This window comes from Engraulis encrasicolus, chromosome 21 (assembly GCF_034702125.1).
Source record: "Engraulis encrasicolus isolate BLACKSEA-1 chromosome 21, IST_EnEncr_1.0, whole genome shotgun sequence".
NCBI lineage: Eukaryota > Metazoa > Chordata > Actinopteri > Clupeiformes > Engraulidae > Engraulis > Engraulis encrasicolus.
The window spans coordinates 25,759,756-25,775,380 of NC_085877.1; the positions used below are offsets into that span (position 1 = coordinate 25,759,756).

Sequence of the window (15,625 nt, forward strand, 5' to 3'; positions counted from 1 at the left end):
GTGTGGTATTGGCAATCTTTTGCTATTATGGAGGATGACGGTTGGAAGACTGTTAGGCGCTGCTCCTTCAATTGATGTAATGATATGCGTGCTGAATGGTATACTTACTGAAGAGGTGCTTATCAACAAAGGGATGGGGAACGGTACAGCCATTTCAATTCCCTAAAACCTTGTAATCTGCCTCTTCATTTAGAAATTCCAAGAATTACATTCACCACCCAAGTGATTGGCAACACCCAGAACAACCATTTTGAATTGGAACGTTATTTGGTCAGCCAAGGTTTCACAACAGCTGAAAATCCCAATGATGCAGACTTCATCCTTGCTTTCTGTGTGATTGTCTCTCGTGTGGGAACAGACATGGAAGCTGCACTCAAAGAAATAGCAGGTAAAGATCTGTTGTTCTTAGAGACGCACCGGATACCAGATCCACTGCTTAAGATCCTGCCGGATCCGGAACCGGATACCGGATCCTACGAAAGGGTTGAAACACATAGGCTACTCCTTTGTATTACGTTACCTTTTTATAGCCTACCCCTTCTTATTATGTTGGATCAAACTATTTTTTAGACTCATTAGCTTACTGCCTGCAATGGCTGCTTCCAAAGGGCTTTCACTCCATGCAGCGATTGGAGTTGTGAAAGACAGACTGAAAAGCCTAGGCTACGTAAAAACTAGAGATACACCAGATCCTGATTTTTAGCATCCTACCGGATACCGGATCTACTGCTTAAGATTCTGCCGGACTCGAACCCTGTGAAAACCCCTATTATCCTGCCGCCTGTTATCCTGCCGGATCCGGAACCGGATCTTGGATTCGGTGCATCTCTAGTCGTTTTATTGCCTGACTTTCTATGCCCCTTTTTCTGTTGTGTTTACTTTGTATACTGTACATGCAGGGAAGCTGACGGGGGCAAAGTGGTCACTTGTCCCGGGCCTAGGGAAAGAGGGGCCGCAGAATTGGGACCTCATTACATTGTATGTATGTTGTCCCGGGCCCAGCCAAAGCTGTCAGAGGCCCTCTGCTCATGTGAAGAGCCCATAACTGTTGTATCAAATAGGCTGAGATGAGATGAGCCTGCATCTTTTATGCCTTTAGAGTATTTCATTACAAGCTACCTTAAAGCTCCTTGCTACCTTTTCTCCACCATGGCTTCACGCAGCTGCAAACCTGATCTAAACATCACCAACTCCATTTGAAACCATTCAAGCCTCTTCTGTCTTCTCCATCGTCCCACAACAGCATCTGCATTCTCCATCAATAAGAAACCACCTTATTTTGTTTTTTGTCACTTTTGCAGACACTAAACCTACTCTTCTGGTGGTAATGCACCACACCTTCGATCCTGATTACGTGATACCGGACACCAGTAGATTTGCGAAGGGCAGAAACATCACAGTGGTCGACGTCTTGTTCCATGAGGACAAAGGCATACTGAAATCCCAGAAGAATCTAGAGGCGAAGCGTAAAATGCTGGTGATGGCACGGGTCAGTCAAAGCACAACACGCAAGCTATTTATACTTTTGGTTTATGCGCAGCATTTAAATTTACAACCTGCCTCTCAGTCATATCATAAACAATCAACACCCACAGCAAGCAAGCTAATGATTCTTTGGTTAATGCACACTATTTATATGTGCTACCTGTATCCCATTTATTGTAAGCATCACAAAAATGGATCACTCGATGTCACTTGTCTATGTACTGTACATCAGGGACGTTCTTAGCTCCTTTTGTTTTTTTGTTTTTTACATTTTTCCAAAAACAAAAGCAGTAAAGCACTGAATACGAACCACCAAGAAGGCAAGTTAATCTAAATACAAGTTCCTATTTGCTTAGTTATTGTTTAATAACTATATCCTACTGCACAGCAATAAAAGCAGGGTGCACAGCAATATGTTATGCAAGGGGGGGGAAACAGGTAGAGGATTGTGCTTTGTGACTGACACCTCCAGAAAAGTGTTTTTACTTACACGGATAAAATCTCCGACCCAAAGTAGCAGTTTTCACTCACAATACCCGTGTAATAAATCCATTTCACAACGTCTTGAAATGATAGTTGAGCTTTAATATTTGTCTTAACAGTTTGAAAACACACATGAACTAATTAAAATAGCTACTAATGGAGTAAAAATGACCTAATATCTGCCGGGGATGCAGATTTTTCCAAGTAAGGAACCTGTTACAATGAATCGCTTCCTGACCACTGCTCCTCCTGGAGATGTGCGGTTAGTAACTCCTTAAAGTGACAGTAGCCTACAATTTTTAGTCCTTGTGTAAATTCTGCTCTCGGCATAGTAATCTAATCATTTTAACTTCCATAGATAATATTCATCAGTTGAAACATTTTTAAATGTTCTGTTTAGCTTACTTATTTAAAAAATCCACTGTAACTACTGTTTGAAAATCGGTATAGTGCTCTTCAATTAATTGTTCAAGAAAGCGCTTTTGCACACCTCTGTAGTTGGGTAGGTGCGTAGGATATTATCCCAGTGGGGCTTTCATTCAAGTGTAAAGAAATCCTGCACACTGTCCATTCCACCAACAAACTTTAATACAACGTTTCGGTCATCTGACCTTCTTCAGGTTTACCTGTAGAAGGTTGCGTGACCAAAACGTATTAAAGTTTGTTGGAGGAATGGACAGTGTGTGGGATTTCTTTGCTCTTAAAATAATTAATTCATAAACAAAACGTTAGCAGGTGCACTAAAAAAATGTCCTCTAGGGCTAAGCCACCCCTGCCTCTCAAACCTAGTGACGGGCCTGTTGTACATGTAAAGCACTTAACAACCTTCTTGGTAACCTGATGTCCTTTCCCTGACACACTAATTGCAATAAGATTTCTGTTGCAGTCTGTTCCTCCTAGAAAGGTCGGTACTCAACACAGCATGAGCATGACGAGGCCTACTGCTCATGGACACAGCACTTCATATCACTCAACTGGAGCTGAGGGTGGAACACAGGCAGTCTCTCGAAGTTCTATGCAACAATCATCTACTCAGGTAGAGTATCTAATATTATGCAGAATGTAGAACTCTGCGTTTTATTTTTCTGAGCTGATCTAAGTATAATCTTTCCTATTTAACAGACCCAAAGTTCAAGCGCTGAAGTGTCAACGCGTTCAATCGACACTTCTTCAAGTGGAAGAGGAAAGGTCACGTATACCACTGTTTTGTCGGGTAACACCTTGAATATTCATGAAGAAATTCAAGCGTCTATCAAGGAAAAAACATCACTAATTGAAATTCGCTCCGAGAAGCAGTGTGACTTCTTTCTGGTGTTCTGCCCCATAGTGTCTTCTGTTAAGCTGGACATTGAAAGAGCCTGCAAAAAAATCCCAGGTTAGACATTAATATTTTGAACAAGTACATAAGTAAATACACAGATAACTTATTTCAGTACTTGCCATGGAGTTACTCTACATAAGTAGTTACCAAACCTTTTCTTGGGGGGGGGGGGGGGGGGTGTTATCAGGACCTTGTCCTGTGTGCTGTAGTTGAATACTTAAATATATTTTTGTCTAAAATTGGGTATTATGTGTATTTAACGACTGCAGATTTAGCCGTTTTCTACTTCTTTTCAAAATGATAAATAACTTGCAGTTCTGTTTAATTCCAGACCGCAAAGCCGCCATCTTGGTGGTGATGCACCACACCTTCGATCTGGATCACGTGCCCCAGGAGGGCAGTGGGTATCCTAAGAGGGACAAGCTCCTGGTGGTGCACTGCTTGTTCCATGAAGATCAAGGCTTTCTGAAGTGTCAAAGGAATTACGAAGCAATTGACCAAGTCATTAAGTGGCTCTCTGAGAATGTGAGTAAAAGCAACTGTACTGTATGTAGACCTGTGTGAAAAACTAGTTTGCAAAACTAGTTTAGAAGGTCTATTCAATACATTTCATGTATTTATAAATGTGTCTGTAGCTGTCAGGCTCTATTTTTACATAATAAACTAATTTTCACTCATTCTTCAGTTCCCAAGATGTGTGCTCAATACAGGTCAAAGTGCATCCATGGCAGCAGGTAGGGCCTTCATGTGTGTATGCATTTATTCTTATTTTTCATTTACTGTTCATAAATTTAAAAAGAAAACTTCCAAGATGTGCGGTAAATATGGATCATAGTGCATCTATGACAGGCGGGGACTTCATACGTTTGTGCATACTGCATGCGTTAATTCTATTTTATTATCATTTTCAATAACTGTTTGTAAATCATTTTTTATAACCTGCTTTTTCTTTTATACAGGATCCTTTCAGTCTTTCAAGTCATTGTAAGTAATTTTGCATGTCTTTGTTTTTCTTTTAAAGAATATGTATACATTATACGTACACTTAAAGGAACACTCCTGCCAATTTCAATATGTACCCTTGACTTGTCAGTACCCGGTGATGCTGCATTTTTTGGCTCAGCCCTTTCCGAGATATGAGCTATTCTAATGGGGGCAGCTTTTGTTTACATTTTTAAAAAAATGAACATAGGCCTACTCCAAATATTTTCCCAAAAGGTATCGCTGTTTGCTAGTTGTCTGCTGATGTTGCATAACCTTTTGGATGTTTTGGGAATAAATAAAAATTTGAGGTAAAAAAAAACTCAGGTACTGACAAGTCCAGGGTAGTGTGAGCATTACCGTGCGGACACACCGCGGACGTTGAACGCGTGGAAAGATGCGGAAGTAATTGACTTTGAATGGGAGAGCAGGCAGCAAACGAGGCAAACGCGTCGGCAACGTTTCTAGAGGCGAGGGCGTCGAAAGCGTCAAAAGCCGGCAGAAGTTCAACTTCATCTAAAAATATGTAATGAGCTCGGCGGCAGCAGGGCATCAGCCAATGGAATGTTCACATTTTTCTAAACACAAGCTTCGGTTGGTCGAGATTCCTTACCGAACGCTTCAGGTTGAATCGTTTCCCTTGTTCAACGCCCCCGACCAGTGCTTTCCAGGCAGGAGTCAACAGCGTTGTGGCTCTTTCAACGCCGGCGGTGTGATCGTGGCATTACAACTGCATGTTGAAATTGACTGAAGTTATCATTTAACATGTTATAGAAATAGGTAATTGGTTATGGTCCTGAACCGTCCTGTCAAGAAAATGAGTTAAATCTATTTTAGTGTACTGGTAATATGTGCTTGAACATTACTCCCATGCTACTGCCAGTTAGCCTGGTTTTCACCGACGGTGCGTGTGTGTCAGTGTTGGGGGTAACGCTTTACAAGTAGGGAAGTTACAGTAGTGTAACTACTTTTTTCGGATAAAAGTAGTGTAACACGTTACTACTGAAAATTTGGTAACGAAACGCCATTCTTTTTTAAATGCGGAGGGTCGTTACTTTTGCGATCGGACAGATAACTGACCCCCTCTCTCTCAGACACATACTCGCATAGAGAGATCTATTCGGAGGAAGAGAAAGGTGACACCTCTCCTTCTCACGGTTTCACTAGTTTTGAAGACGAGGAGCAGTGATGAACCGTGTGTGCATTTATTAATACCAATATCCGGGCTCCTATTTCGAGATAAGTATGGTTTGAAACTTTTTCGGAGCTCGCGCTATTGTGGAGCTTGCATACATAGTCACCCAATTGTAATGGCTGGGCTGCAGGATGTCTGTTGTCTGTTGTGTTGCATTGCTCATTTCCCCGTCTTGGGTAAAATGCGGGCTTTTTTTCAATTATGGCAAACAAACAAGCTTAGAAAGAGTGCCCTCTCACCGTTTCAAAGATGTGTCGATCAGAATAACCTGCATGTTTGCTGATATGAATATCTCCGCGTTTTGAAGAGAGTCGGCCTCGCAATGTCAGTTAGTGCAGTGGTTCTTAACCTGGGGTGCGGGCACCCCCTGGGGGTGCGCCAGAGATTTCAGGGGGTGCGCGGAATTTTGTTTGTGTTGAGGTTGTGACCAAAATTTTCTAGGGAACATTATAATTAGGCCAAATCAAAACCAAATTAAAACATGTTCTGGTCCCCATGAAAAGTCATTAAGGTATTGATTAATGTCTGAAGCAAGAATCATTGTAATGAATCACTTAAATCCTTTTAGTGCGTAGATACGTGTAGAAGTTTGGGTTGGGGGTGCGTAGCTTGTCTTGGGCACAGGTAAGGGGGTGCCTTAAGGAAAAAAGGTTAAGAACCACTGAATTAGTGCACAGTCGGATTTATAACAAAACATCTAGAGACAAACGACTAACGCAAAAAGTTACTTTCCACCAGGGGTAACAAAGTAAAGTAAGGCACTACTTTACTGAGTAGGTAACTAGTAACGAGCACACAGTACTTAAAAAGTTACTTCCCCATCACTGGTGTGTATACACAAACTACCGTCTGGTAGTAATGCCGTGAAAATGCTCTTCTCGAGTCAGAAAATAAATGGGGCATTTATTGCAACTCAATTCCTCCAAAAACGTTTTCTGTTCTTCTCTAAAGAGTCAATATAGTCTATAATCTCACCTGTGACTCATCAATGCGACCTGCTGTTGATATTTAAGCAATAAATGCTCAGTTTATTTTCTACTCGAGAAGAGCATGGCAGCGCTACCAGATGGTAGTGTGTGTAGCTCCACTCCAGGGGGCTCTAGAGCTACACACACGCACCGTCGGTGAGAATCAGGTTAACTGCCAGTGATATTTTGATGGATGTTTTGCAAAGTCATTAGCATGAATGTGAAAGTGTAACCAATAATTTGAAAAGCACCAACTGAAGGCTTCACTTAAGGTGCAGCGAATTATTGATAGTGAAGATCTGATGACATGTTGTTGACATCTTGAACTCATCTATTTTTTTAGGTTTGGTCTCTGAATTGTTTAGCAAGGGCTGTTGCCTCAAGTCATAACAATAAATCCAGACATGACAAGCCTTCAAACATCCCAACATGCCAAACATCCCAACATGACAATGGCAAGAGATCCAAATCCAAATACGCAGTTTGTTTTCATGTTTTTTTTTTGTTGTTGTTTACTGCTGTGACTGTTTAGTCTGTGTTAAAGAGTCAGTGACTTACACTTTATGCGACATTAACCCATTTTAGGCTAAGCCCTTTTCGGGAAAAGTTGCCCTCTGCCTTTTAAAACCTAAATATCTTAGCCTCCGAAGCACATGAAATCAGTTGCATTTAAAAGCTAGGACCCTTATCTTGCATTAGAATGTATTCATTGATCTCTAACATACCCACATTTGTAATAAAAAATTGCAATTGTACCAAATGCTGCGTACATGTCGCTCCAGGCTAAAATGGGTTAAGGCATCTGGGGGTGGAGATTATACCGCATGTATATTGCAAGGACCTCACATACTTCAATCGTTTTAAAAATGCTTCCATACAGAGTCTGTATAGTACAATTGTTTTCACTATGTTGTGTACTCTACGGGTACGGGTCTTTTCGTCCAATGGATTCTTGAGAGGGAACAAAACATTGGACCATTCGTATAAGGCAGGGGATCTTTCGTCGAGGACGTTCCGTCTACCGCAAAAGCCTACGAAAGGTCCTTAAAATTGAACTAAAGATCCTTAGGTTTCAACTAAACGTCCCTTCAGTCTGCCTTTATTAGAAATGTAAATCAGCTTTTTTAATGCTCATTTTAACGGGTTTTCTTCAGCCTGCCTATATTAGAAATGTAAATCAGCTTTTTTAATGCTCATTTTAACGGTTTTCTTCAGCCTGCCTATATTAGAAATGTAGCCTAAATCAGCTTTTTTAATGCTCATTTTAACGGGTTTTGTTTATTTAAATATGTAAATCAGCTGTTAAGTTTTGTTTTTTGTTGATTTAAACATGTAAATCTATAAATAAAATGTACTTACTCATTTTAACTGGTAGGCCTATGTTGTTGTTTTTTTACGTTTACGTCGTTACATTTTTTGACAATTTACGTTTACGCCCTTACATTTTTTGACAATTATCTAGACAATATTTGAGAAGCTTTTTTTTCACTTTTACGCCGTTACTTTACTCCCAGCTGCGGGCAGAGAGGCGGGACCAAGCACAGCCTGCTCGCTTTGAATCAGAGCAGTGCGGTTTAATGCGTCTAGAAGTAGGCTATTGACCCTTGTGCTCGCTTTGAATCAGAGCAGCGGTCTAGGCTATAGACTATAGTGCATCTAGAAGTAGGCTATTGACAATTGAGCACATTGTCATGCAGCGAGTTTTCTGACTTTCCGGTAACTTTTTAGATGCGAAGCACCAGCAACAAGAGAAAGCTGTCTCCCGACACTTTGATGTTTCTGATTCTGAATGACAACAAATAGTTCGCGCATGAGCCAGAAAACAATATAGGTCCTAACAGTGTTGAAAACATTACAGAACCCATGCACCTGTGTTAAAGGATTTATCCGGAGTTGGAACAAGTTTGCCTGATTTTTGCATGTTTGGGATGAAATACAGTCACTCTAGAGCAAAATCAAGGCAAAAGGATGCGTTTTGAGAAAGTTTGATAATATCACGTTAGCCTCATTAGCCATATCAGCTATGCAATATGAAAGATGCGGGCATCGTTTTTCGGCGGTTACACACATTTCAAAAACACAACATTTTAAAGTCTTGCACAGCTCAAAACAACGTCACACTTACCTCGTAATATGTTGAGGGTATCCACACATAAACCGAAGTGTCCAAAGTCCTTCATGTATTCTTGAAAGGTCTGCAGAATGTGTTTTGTGAAGCTACTACCTTGAGAATATCTAAATTACGGTCAAGACAACTATTTGACACTAAAGTCCACCAAGTAGATTGCCGAGTGCGTCGCTGATGATTATTTCCATAGCGAGTAACCACAGCTGATGGTGCGACGCACTCGGCAATCTACTTGGTGGACTTTAGTGTCAAATAGTTGTCTTGACCGTAATTTAGATATTCTCAAGGTAGTAGCTTCACAAAACACATTCTGCAGACCTTTCAAGAATACATGAAGGACTTTGGACACTTCGGTTTATGTGTGGATACCCTCAACATATTATGAGGTACGTGTGACGTTGTTTTGAGCTGTGCAAGACTTTAAAATGTTGTGTTTTTGAAATGTGTGTAACTGCCGAAAAACGATGCCCGCATATTTCATATTGCATAGCTGATATGGCTAACGAGGCTAACGTGATATTATCAAACTTTCTCAAAACGCATCCTTTTGCCTTGATTTTGCTCTAGAGTGACTGTATTTCATCCCAAACATGCAAAAATCAGGCAAACTTGTTCCAACTCCGGATAAATCCTTTAAGTCCATGGCTACAGTAAAAAGAGAGAGAGAGAGAGAGAGAGAGAGAGAGATTAAATCGCTACCTTAACACTGCACAGGAGCGCGTTCTCTCTCCGCCGCGTAAAGGTCTTTGCATGAACAAATGAAATGGTAATTGAATAATAGTTTGCCAGTATTGCAGGGTGTATTAAACCCAGTGTACGTTGGGGTTTGGGAGAGCAAGGAAGAGAGCAGCATCTGTGATTAACCGCTTCGAAATGTGTGCGTAAAACCTGCTGTTAACCAGTGGGTTTTGTGAAGCTTGAAGTGTACCGCATTAAAAAAAAGCTTTGTTTGATTTCGTGTTTGTATTTTACTTTGACGTTGCCTATAGTCCTCAGTTTATGGCTATTTTCAGTTGACCCCCTACACGTTTTCTTTCTGTCATGTAGGGTATTGTAAATAAATCGACCGTATTGTTTCTATCATTTTGATTTCGGACTTAATTTAGCCCTTCAATCACCCCTCTCCAATTGCAAACTTAACCCTGATAGAAGAGCATTCGCTACCCTGCACGTACTCGTTAAGCACTTATTGTCTGACTGATTTTGGCTGCTGCGAATAAGGTAGGTCTATCTTATAAAAAAGGGCCTGTCACCGTTTTGGCTGAAGGTTGACACCACGAACCAGATGACAATTGCAGTCTTGCCGCGGGTCTTGAACAGTGCGCTCTCTTTCCGATTCAGATTGCTTCTTCTGAGAAGGCAACTGGCTACCGCAGGAGAGGGGAAATGTGGCAATATTATCCACAAGCTTGTTGGATAAATTGTGTTTAGCCTATCGCAGATGAGGTTCTTGAATATTTTGTAGTGCATGGGACATTGACAAGGAAAGGTAGCTATGATATCCTCGTGAATAGGTCTTCGACTTTTCAAAATGCCTCCTCTCAACATTCAACATGTAAATGGGTTATTCTGTAGTCCAACGCTATCCTGGCAGGAGAATCATTCGTTACAAATACTGCATACACACTCAGCAATTGTGTCTGTTGGTTTTTGTCCTCCAGGTCTTCATAAAATCATCTACCACCGCTGTGATAATTTGACTACAGACACCGCTGAACAGTTAACAGTTGTTTAGGCTACTGTATTGACAATTGCAGTCACACCACTTGTCTTGAACTGCACGCTCTCTTCCTGTTCCATATCGTGACAGCCAGATGAGAAGCGCAAAGGTGGGGGCTATCCGCGATCGCGGAGGAAAGGTGTCAATATCCACAACCTCACTGAATAAATAGCCTAACCCTTGAACTGTGGAGCAATTACATATTGTTTAGGTTCTTGAATACTTTCTAAAGCATGGAATTAATTTTCCATTAATAAGGAAACGTGTAAGATTTATCCTCAATCCTCCCCATAATATTTTTGTCATAGGCTTAATGTTAATGCCCTCCCCAACACATATCCCCAGCACAATATTGCGACACACGCTTGGCACAATGATAGGCATCAGGGGCGGAGATATAGGGAGGGCAAGCAGGGCATTTGCCCCTGGGCCCAGGGCCCTCCTGTGTTGGTAGTGGGGGCCCTATTGTGACCAGGGCAGGCCGTATGGAGGGCCCTACAAGTGTCTTGCCCTGGGGCCCTATGTGCAATTGTTCCGCCACTGATAGGCCTACTAAATAAGTTAGTTCAATGTTCTTGCAACACTTTTCCCAAGAAAAGTCGGTTTTCATTTCGAGATTCCAGAGCAAATCAGCTGGTACTGCGCTGCTCGCTTGCTGGTCAATAAACGTTGAACTGAACCGTGTTGTGTGCGTGTGTGGCTGTGTGTACCATCGTATGTCCATGATCGTCCGTGCTCTTATCATGCAAATGACATGTCATGCAGGCAAGGGCGTCCGTTTGATTTCAAAAGTGCTGGCCCGGACAATTATCATAAACCTGAGTAAGGTTTGAAAAGTGCTGGGTACAAGATAAGGCTACTTCCGATTTGAGGTTTCATGATAAATAGCCTAATACGCATTGGCGTATTGACGCGTAATGTGGCCATATTAAAAATTAAAAGCCATCTGCGCTGTCTTGTTTATTTCTGATATCCTGCGCTGAAGTCATCTTTATCATAAATATTATTAATGCAACGGTGACTGATCGGTTAACCCATCATAACTACATGTAGCCTTGCATAATGGTGCACGTCAATTTGTTGTCATAACTTCGCTCTGTCCCTTTTGATTTCCTCCTGATATCCTGCGCTGAGGTCATCTTTATCATAAATATTATTAATGCAACGGTGACTGATCGGTTAACCCATCATAACTACATGTAGCCTTGCATAATGGTGCACGTCAATTTGTTGTCATAACTTCGTTCTGTCCCTTTTGATTTCCTCAAGCAATTAATCCCTTTTGTCATTGTCCCTGTTTTACTGTTAATCTTATGGACCTAGGGAGTATCGATCACCATTATTTGCCTGAAACCTGCAAACTAAACACTGCATGCTCGCAGCCACACACAGCATTCTCTGTGTCAAAGGAACCCTTTCTCCGCGCCTGTGCGGCATTCTCCTTATCGCTCCTAGAATGGCAATACATGTTGGCAGACTTTATTTTGCATAATTCACGATTATCTGGATATATTTGGCTAGGTTACTCAGCAAAGCACATCATTAACGTTAGTGAGGTAACTTTTGGCGTGCTGATACAAACACTAACGGTGAATCAAGACGCAGGCCCTACTTCCCCAAGCATAGGCTACTGAAAAGGTCCATAGCCATTGTGTTCAACGCCCTTTGATAGGCTCTGCCTGTATCAGGATCGATAGGCTAATGGTGATGGTCAGGGCGCACATCAGTGTTTGGGTTGTCTATGCTTTATTCTGGAATACTGTCGCCGATTAGATAGAAATTATCCTGTTATGAACCCGAGTTTAGTAGATATCGCGCGGTGAACGAGGCAGCCTGCAAACAGTTTGAAGCGCAATGTGGCTGTAACAAGTTAGAAAGTAGCCAAACCGTTTAGCTTGTTAACCTTTTTAAATTATGAGCTTTCCACGAACTATCTTTCTTTGCGCACGCTATAAACTATGGTTAACTATGTATGCTTTCTAATGGTGGTAAAGGCGAGATAAGCGGGATAATGTATTGTCCACACATGACTAGAAAATACATTTCCCTTCAGAGAAAACAGCACTCCGCCTTCGGCGTCGGGGGTGTTATTTTGCCCGTAGGGAAATATTTTCTTATAGTCATGTGTGGACAATACATTATCCCTTAGGCCTACATTTAAATTGATGTTGTACATTTTAAAACATTTCGTCGATATTGTAGTGGTGCAAACGACTGTAGTTTTAAGTTATGAGATGGGCGCCAGCCAGGCAGCAAGACTGCCGTTACCTTTCCAAAAATGAATAAACACATGACCAACACATTAGAAACTAGAATGGGAACTCGGTAGAGCGCAAACCTTCGCCTACGCCACTATTTTTTTTCTGGCCATCTTCAGAGTGTGGGGCATAACATTCTCCAAATTTTGGTGTTAGTTTCATTTAAATCGGACCGGAATATCGTAATATTACATTTTTGGCCCAGTCTTGACCTCTTATTCAATTCAGCATGCACACGTTCTTCTGGCATATAGTGCTTGGCAAAGAAAAACATTTTTGACCTTTTTGTGACCTTGATCTTGACCTTTGACCCAATCACTCCCAAAAAGTAATCGATTGTTCCTTGGGTCATGACTAATCATCCCACTAAATGTCATAAAAATCGCCTCAATTTACGTTTTTGACCTTTTCGTGACCTTGACCTTGACCTTTGACCCAATCACTCCCAAAAAGTAATCGATTGTTCCTTGGGTCATGACCAATCATCCCACTAAATTTCATAAAAATCAGCTCAATTTACGTTTTTGACCTTTTCGTGACCTTGACCTGGACCTTTGACCTTTGACCCAATCACTCCCAAAAAGCACAGTGGGTTTACATACAGTGTTGAATCTTGCCCTCAAACCCGTGCCTGCAGTTCACCTAGGGAGCGCTGTCGAGACAGCAGAGCTCATAAGGCTGGCGCTAATAACTGACAATTGTGCTTGCTGTCTGCTGAAACTTGACAATATTACTGTAAGTTCTGAGAAACCAATGTGGATTTCAATGAAATGTACAATAACCTGGGAAGTATGTCCTTCTGATTTCCTACAGCGTTGGCATTTATGAGTCAGGCTCCGCTAGCATCTTGCTAACAAAATTGCTTTACGGTCGTCGTGATCACAGCAATGCAGCCGGCCGACCAATCTAAACGCAGTGTGTGAAGCCACTCGTGACGTCATATTGACAATAAAGACGTATTTTACAAAGATCCAGCAAGTTTAAACATTCAAACTAACTGCTCTTTGAAAGGATAATCTATTCTGCCTTTTGGAAAAATAAAATGAAACGATGATACCAATTCTCTCCCAAAGCAATGGCAGCATCGTGGTTGAGCTCCATGCGACCCCATTCATTTCAACAGCCTCTGCGCTCCTTGGCGCTCCTCTGCGCTGTCTGGATGGCGCCACTTAGTGGACAGTACCACCCGGAAAAAGTAGCGAGATTCCTCTCTCGTATTACCCATAAAGTCTCTCTGGTAAAAGTAAGGGATTGTTCCTTGGGTCATGACCAGTCATCCAACTAAATTTCATAAAAATCGGCTCAATTTACGTTTTTGACCTTTTCGTGACCTTGACCTTTGACCTTTGACCCAATCACTCCCAAAAAGTAATCGATTGTTCCTTGGGTCATGACCAATCATCCCACTAAATTTCATAAAAATCGGCTCAATTTACGTTTTTGACCTTTTCGTGACCTTGACCTTTGACCTTTGACCCAATCACTCCCAAAAACTGATCAATTGTTCCTTTGGTCATGACCAATCATCCCACTAAATTTCATAAAAATCGGCTCAGTTCTGTCTGAGTTATACGAAGTACAAACAAACATTTTGACCTTGACCTTTGACCTTTGACCCAATCACTCCCAAAAACTAATCGATTCTTCCTTGGGTCATGACCAATCATCCCACAAAATTTCATAAAAATCGGGTCAGTTTTGACTGAGTTAGACGACGTACAAACAAACAAACAGACATATTCACAAATAAATAAATAAATAAATAAATACACGGCGGGCAAAACATAACCTTCTGGCGAAGGTAATAACTCATATCAACACAACGAATATCTTTTCTTATGTTTAGTAGTGCACTTTTGCAAAACCCTCTCAATTTGGAACAGCTCACATCAATGTCTGGCTTTAGCGATTCTTGCGAATGGTGATCTTCTCGGCGCACACTTCATGGTTCCCTCTCTCTTGCTCTCTCGGCTTGTTGCTTCCTGACAGTCTCACCCGCCATTTGAAATTAACTCCATTTTATAGGCTGCACGTGTAGTTCACAGGGGGTAACGCTGCTATCTCATTCCGGAGGAGGCAGAGGCAGTCCGTTACAATATAGTATACAGTGGTGCTCATATGTTTACATACCCCAGCAGAATATACGCTTTCTTGGCAATTTCTCACAAAATATGAAAGATTTCACAAAACCTTTTTTTTTCACTCATTGCTAGTGACTGGCTCAAGATATTTATTAGCAATCTTCCGTGTTTACTCTTTCAAAAGCATGATCACAACCCAAACTACCAAAATGACCCTGTTCAAAAGTTTACATACCCTAGTTTCTGATGCTGAATATGGCCCTGTTTAACATCAGGGACCGCTCTAAATTGTTTGTGGTAGTTGTGGATAAGGCTCTTAATGTTCTCAGATGACAAAACAGCACATTCTTCCTGGCAGAATGGTTGTTTCCGATAATATTTTTGGGTGTCTTGCTGGAACCTCACATTTGAGGTTTACCCTGAATGGCTCAATGATGTTGAGATCAGGAGAATGAGATGGTCCCTCAAAAACTTCATTTTATTTTTTCTGAAGCTAATGACGGATTGATTTGGCTTTCTGTGTTGAAATATTGTCATGTTGGCATGTCCAAACAATGGACCATGTGCAGTTTCAAGGCTGATGTGTGTCAAGTTTCCTCCAGTATTTTTCACAGGGCAATGTATTCATCATTCTGCGAGTATGGACCAAAAGTATTGTGCATTTGTAACTCAAATGTCCCCATGACATCAGTGGTCCATAACCATGTTTCACAGAACAGATGGTGTAACTTTCATCATAGGCTCCGTTGACTGTTCTCCAAATGGTACTGTTAATAGTGGCTGAAAAAAAGTTCCATATTGATCTCATTTTTCCAAATGACTTTGTCACAGGCATTCTGATGCTTCTCACTATGCTATTTGGTGTATCATATGCAAAATAACTTGTTTGCATTTTTGTAGTAATGGCTTTCTCCTGGCAACCCCCAACAGCCCATCTTTCCTCAAGTGCCTCTTTGCTGTACAGTTTAAAACATTTTTTTCATGTTGTTCTATATTTCACCGGAA

General features: G+C 41.3%; 1 protein-coding gene across 1 annotated transcript in view; it reads left to right on the plus strand.

Annotated features, from left to right (window-relative positions):
- The window catches only part of LOC134437319 (tenascin-N-like), a 49,252-nt gene that overhangs the window by 19,898 nt on the left and 13,729 nt on the right, over positions 1-15,625 (plus strand). The window contains exons 15-19 of the mRNA XM_063186810.1: positions 194-388; positions 1,302-1,489; positions 2,855-3,004; positions 3,091-3,181; positions 3,296-3,343. Coding sequence (XP_063042880.1) covers positions 194-388; positions 1,302-1,489; positions 2,855-3,004; positions 3,091-3,181; positions 3,296-3,343 — 672 coding nt within the window. The remainder of the gene's footprint in view (positions 1-193; positions 389-1,301; positions 1,490-2,854; positions 3,005-3,090; positions 3,182-3,295; positions 3,344-15,625) is intronic.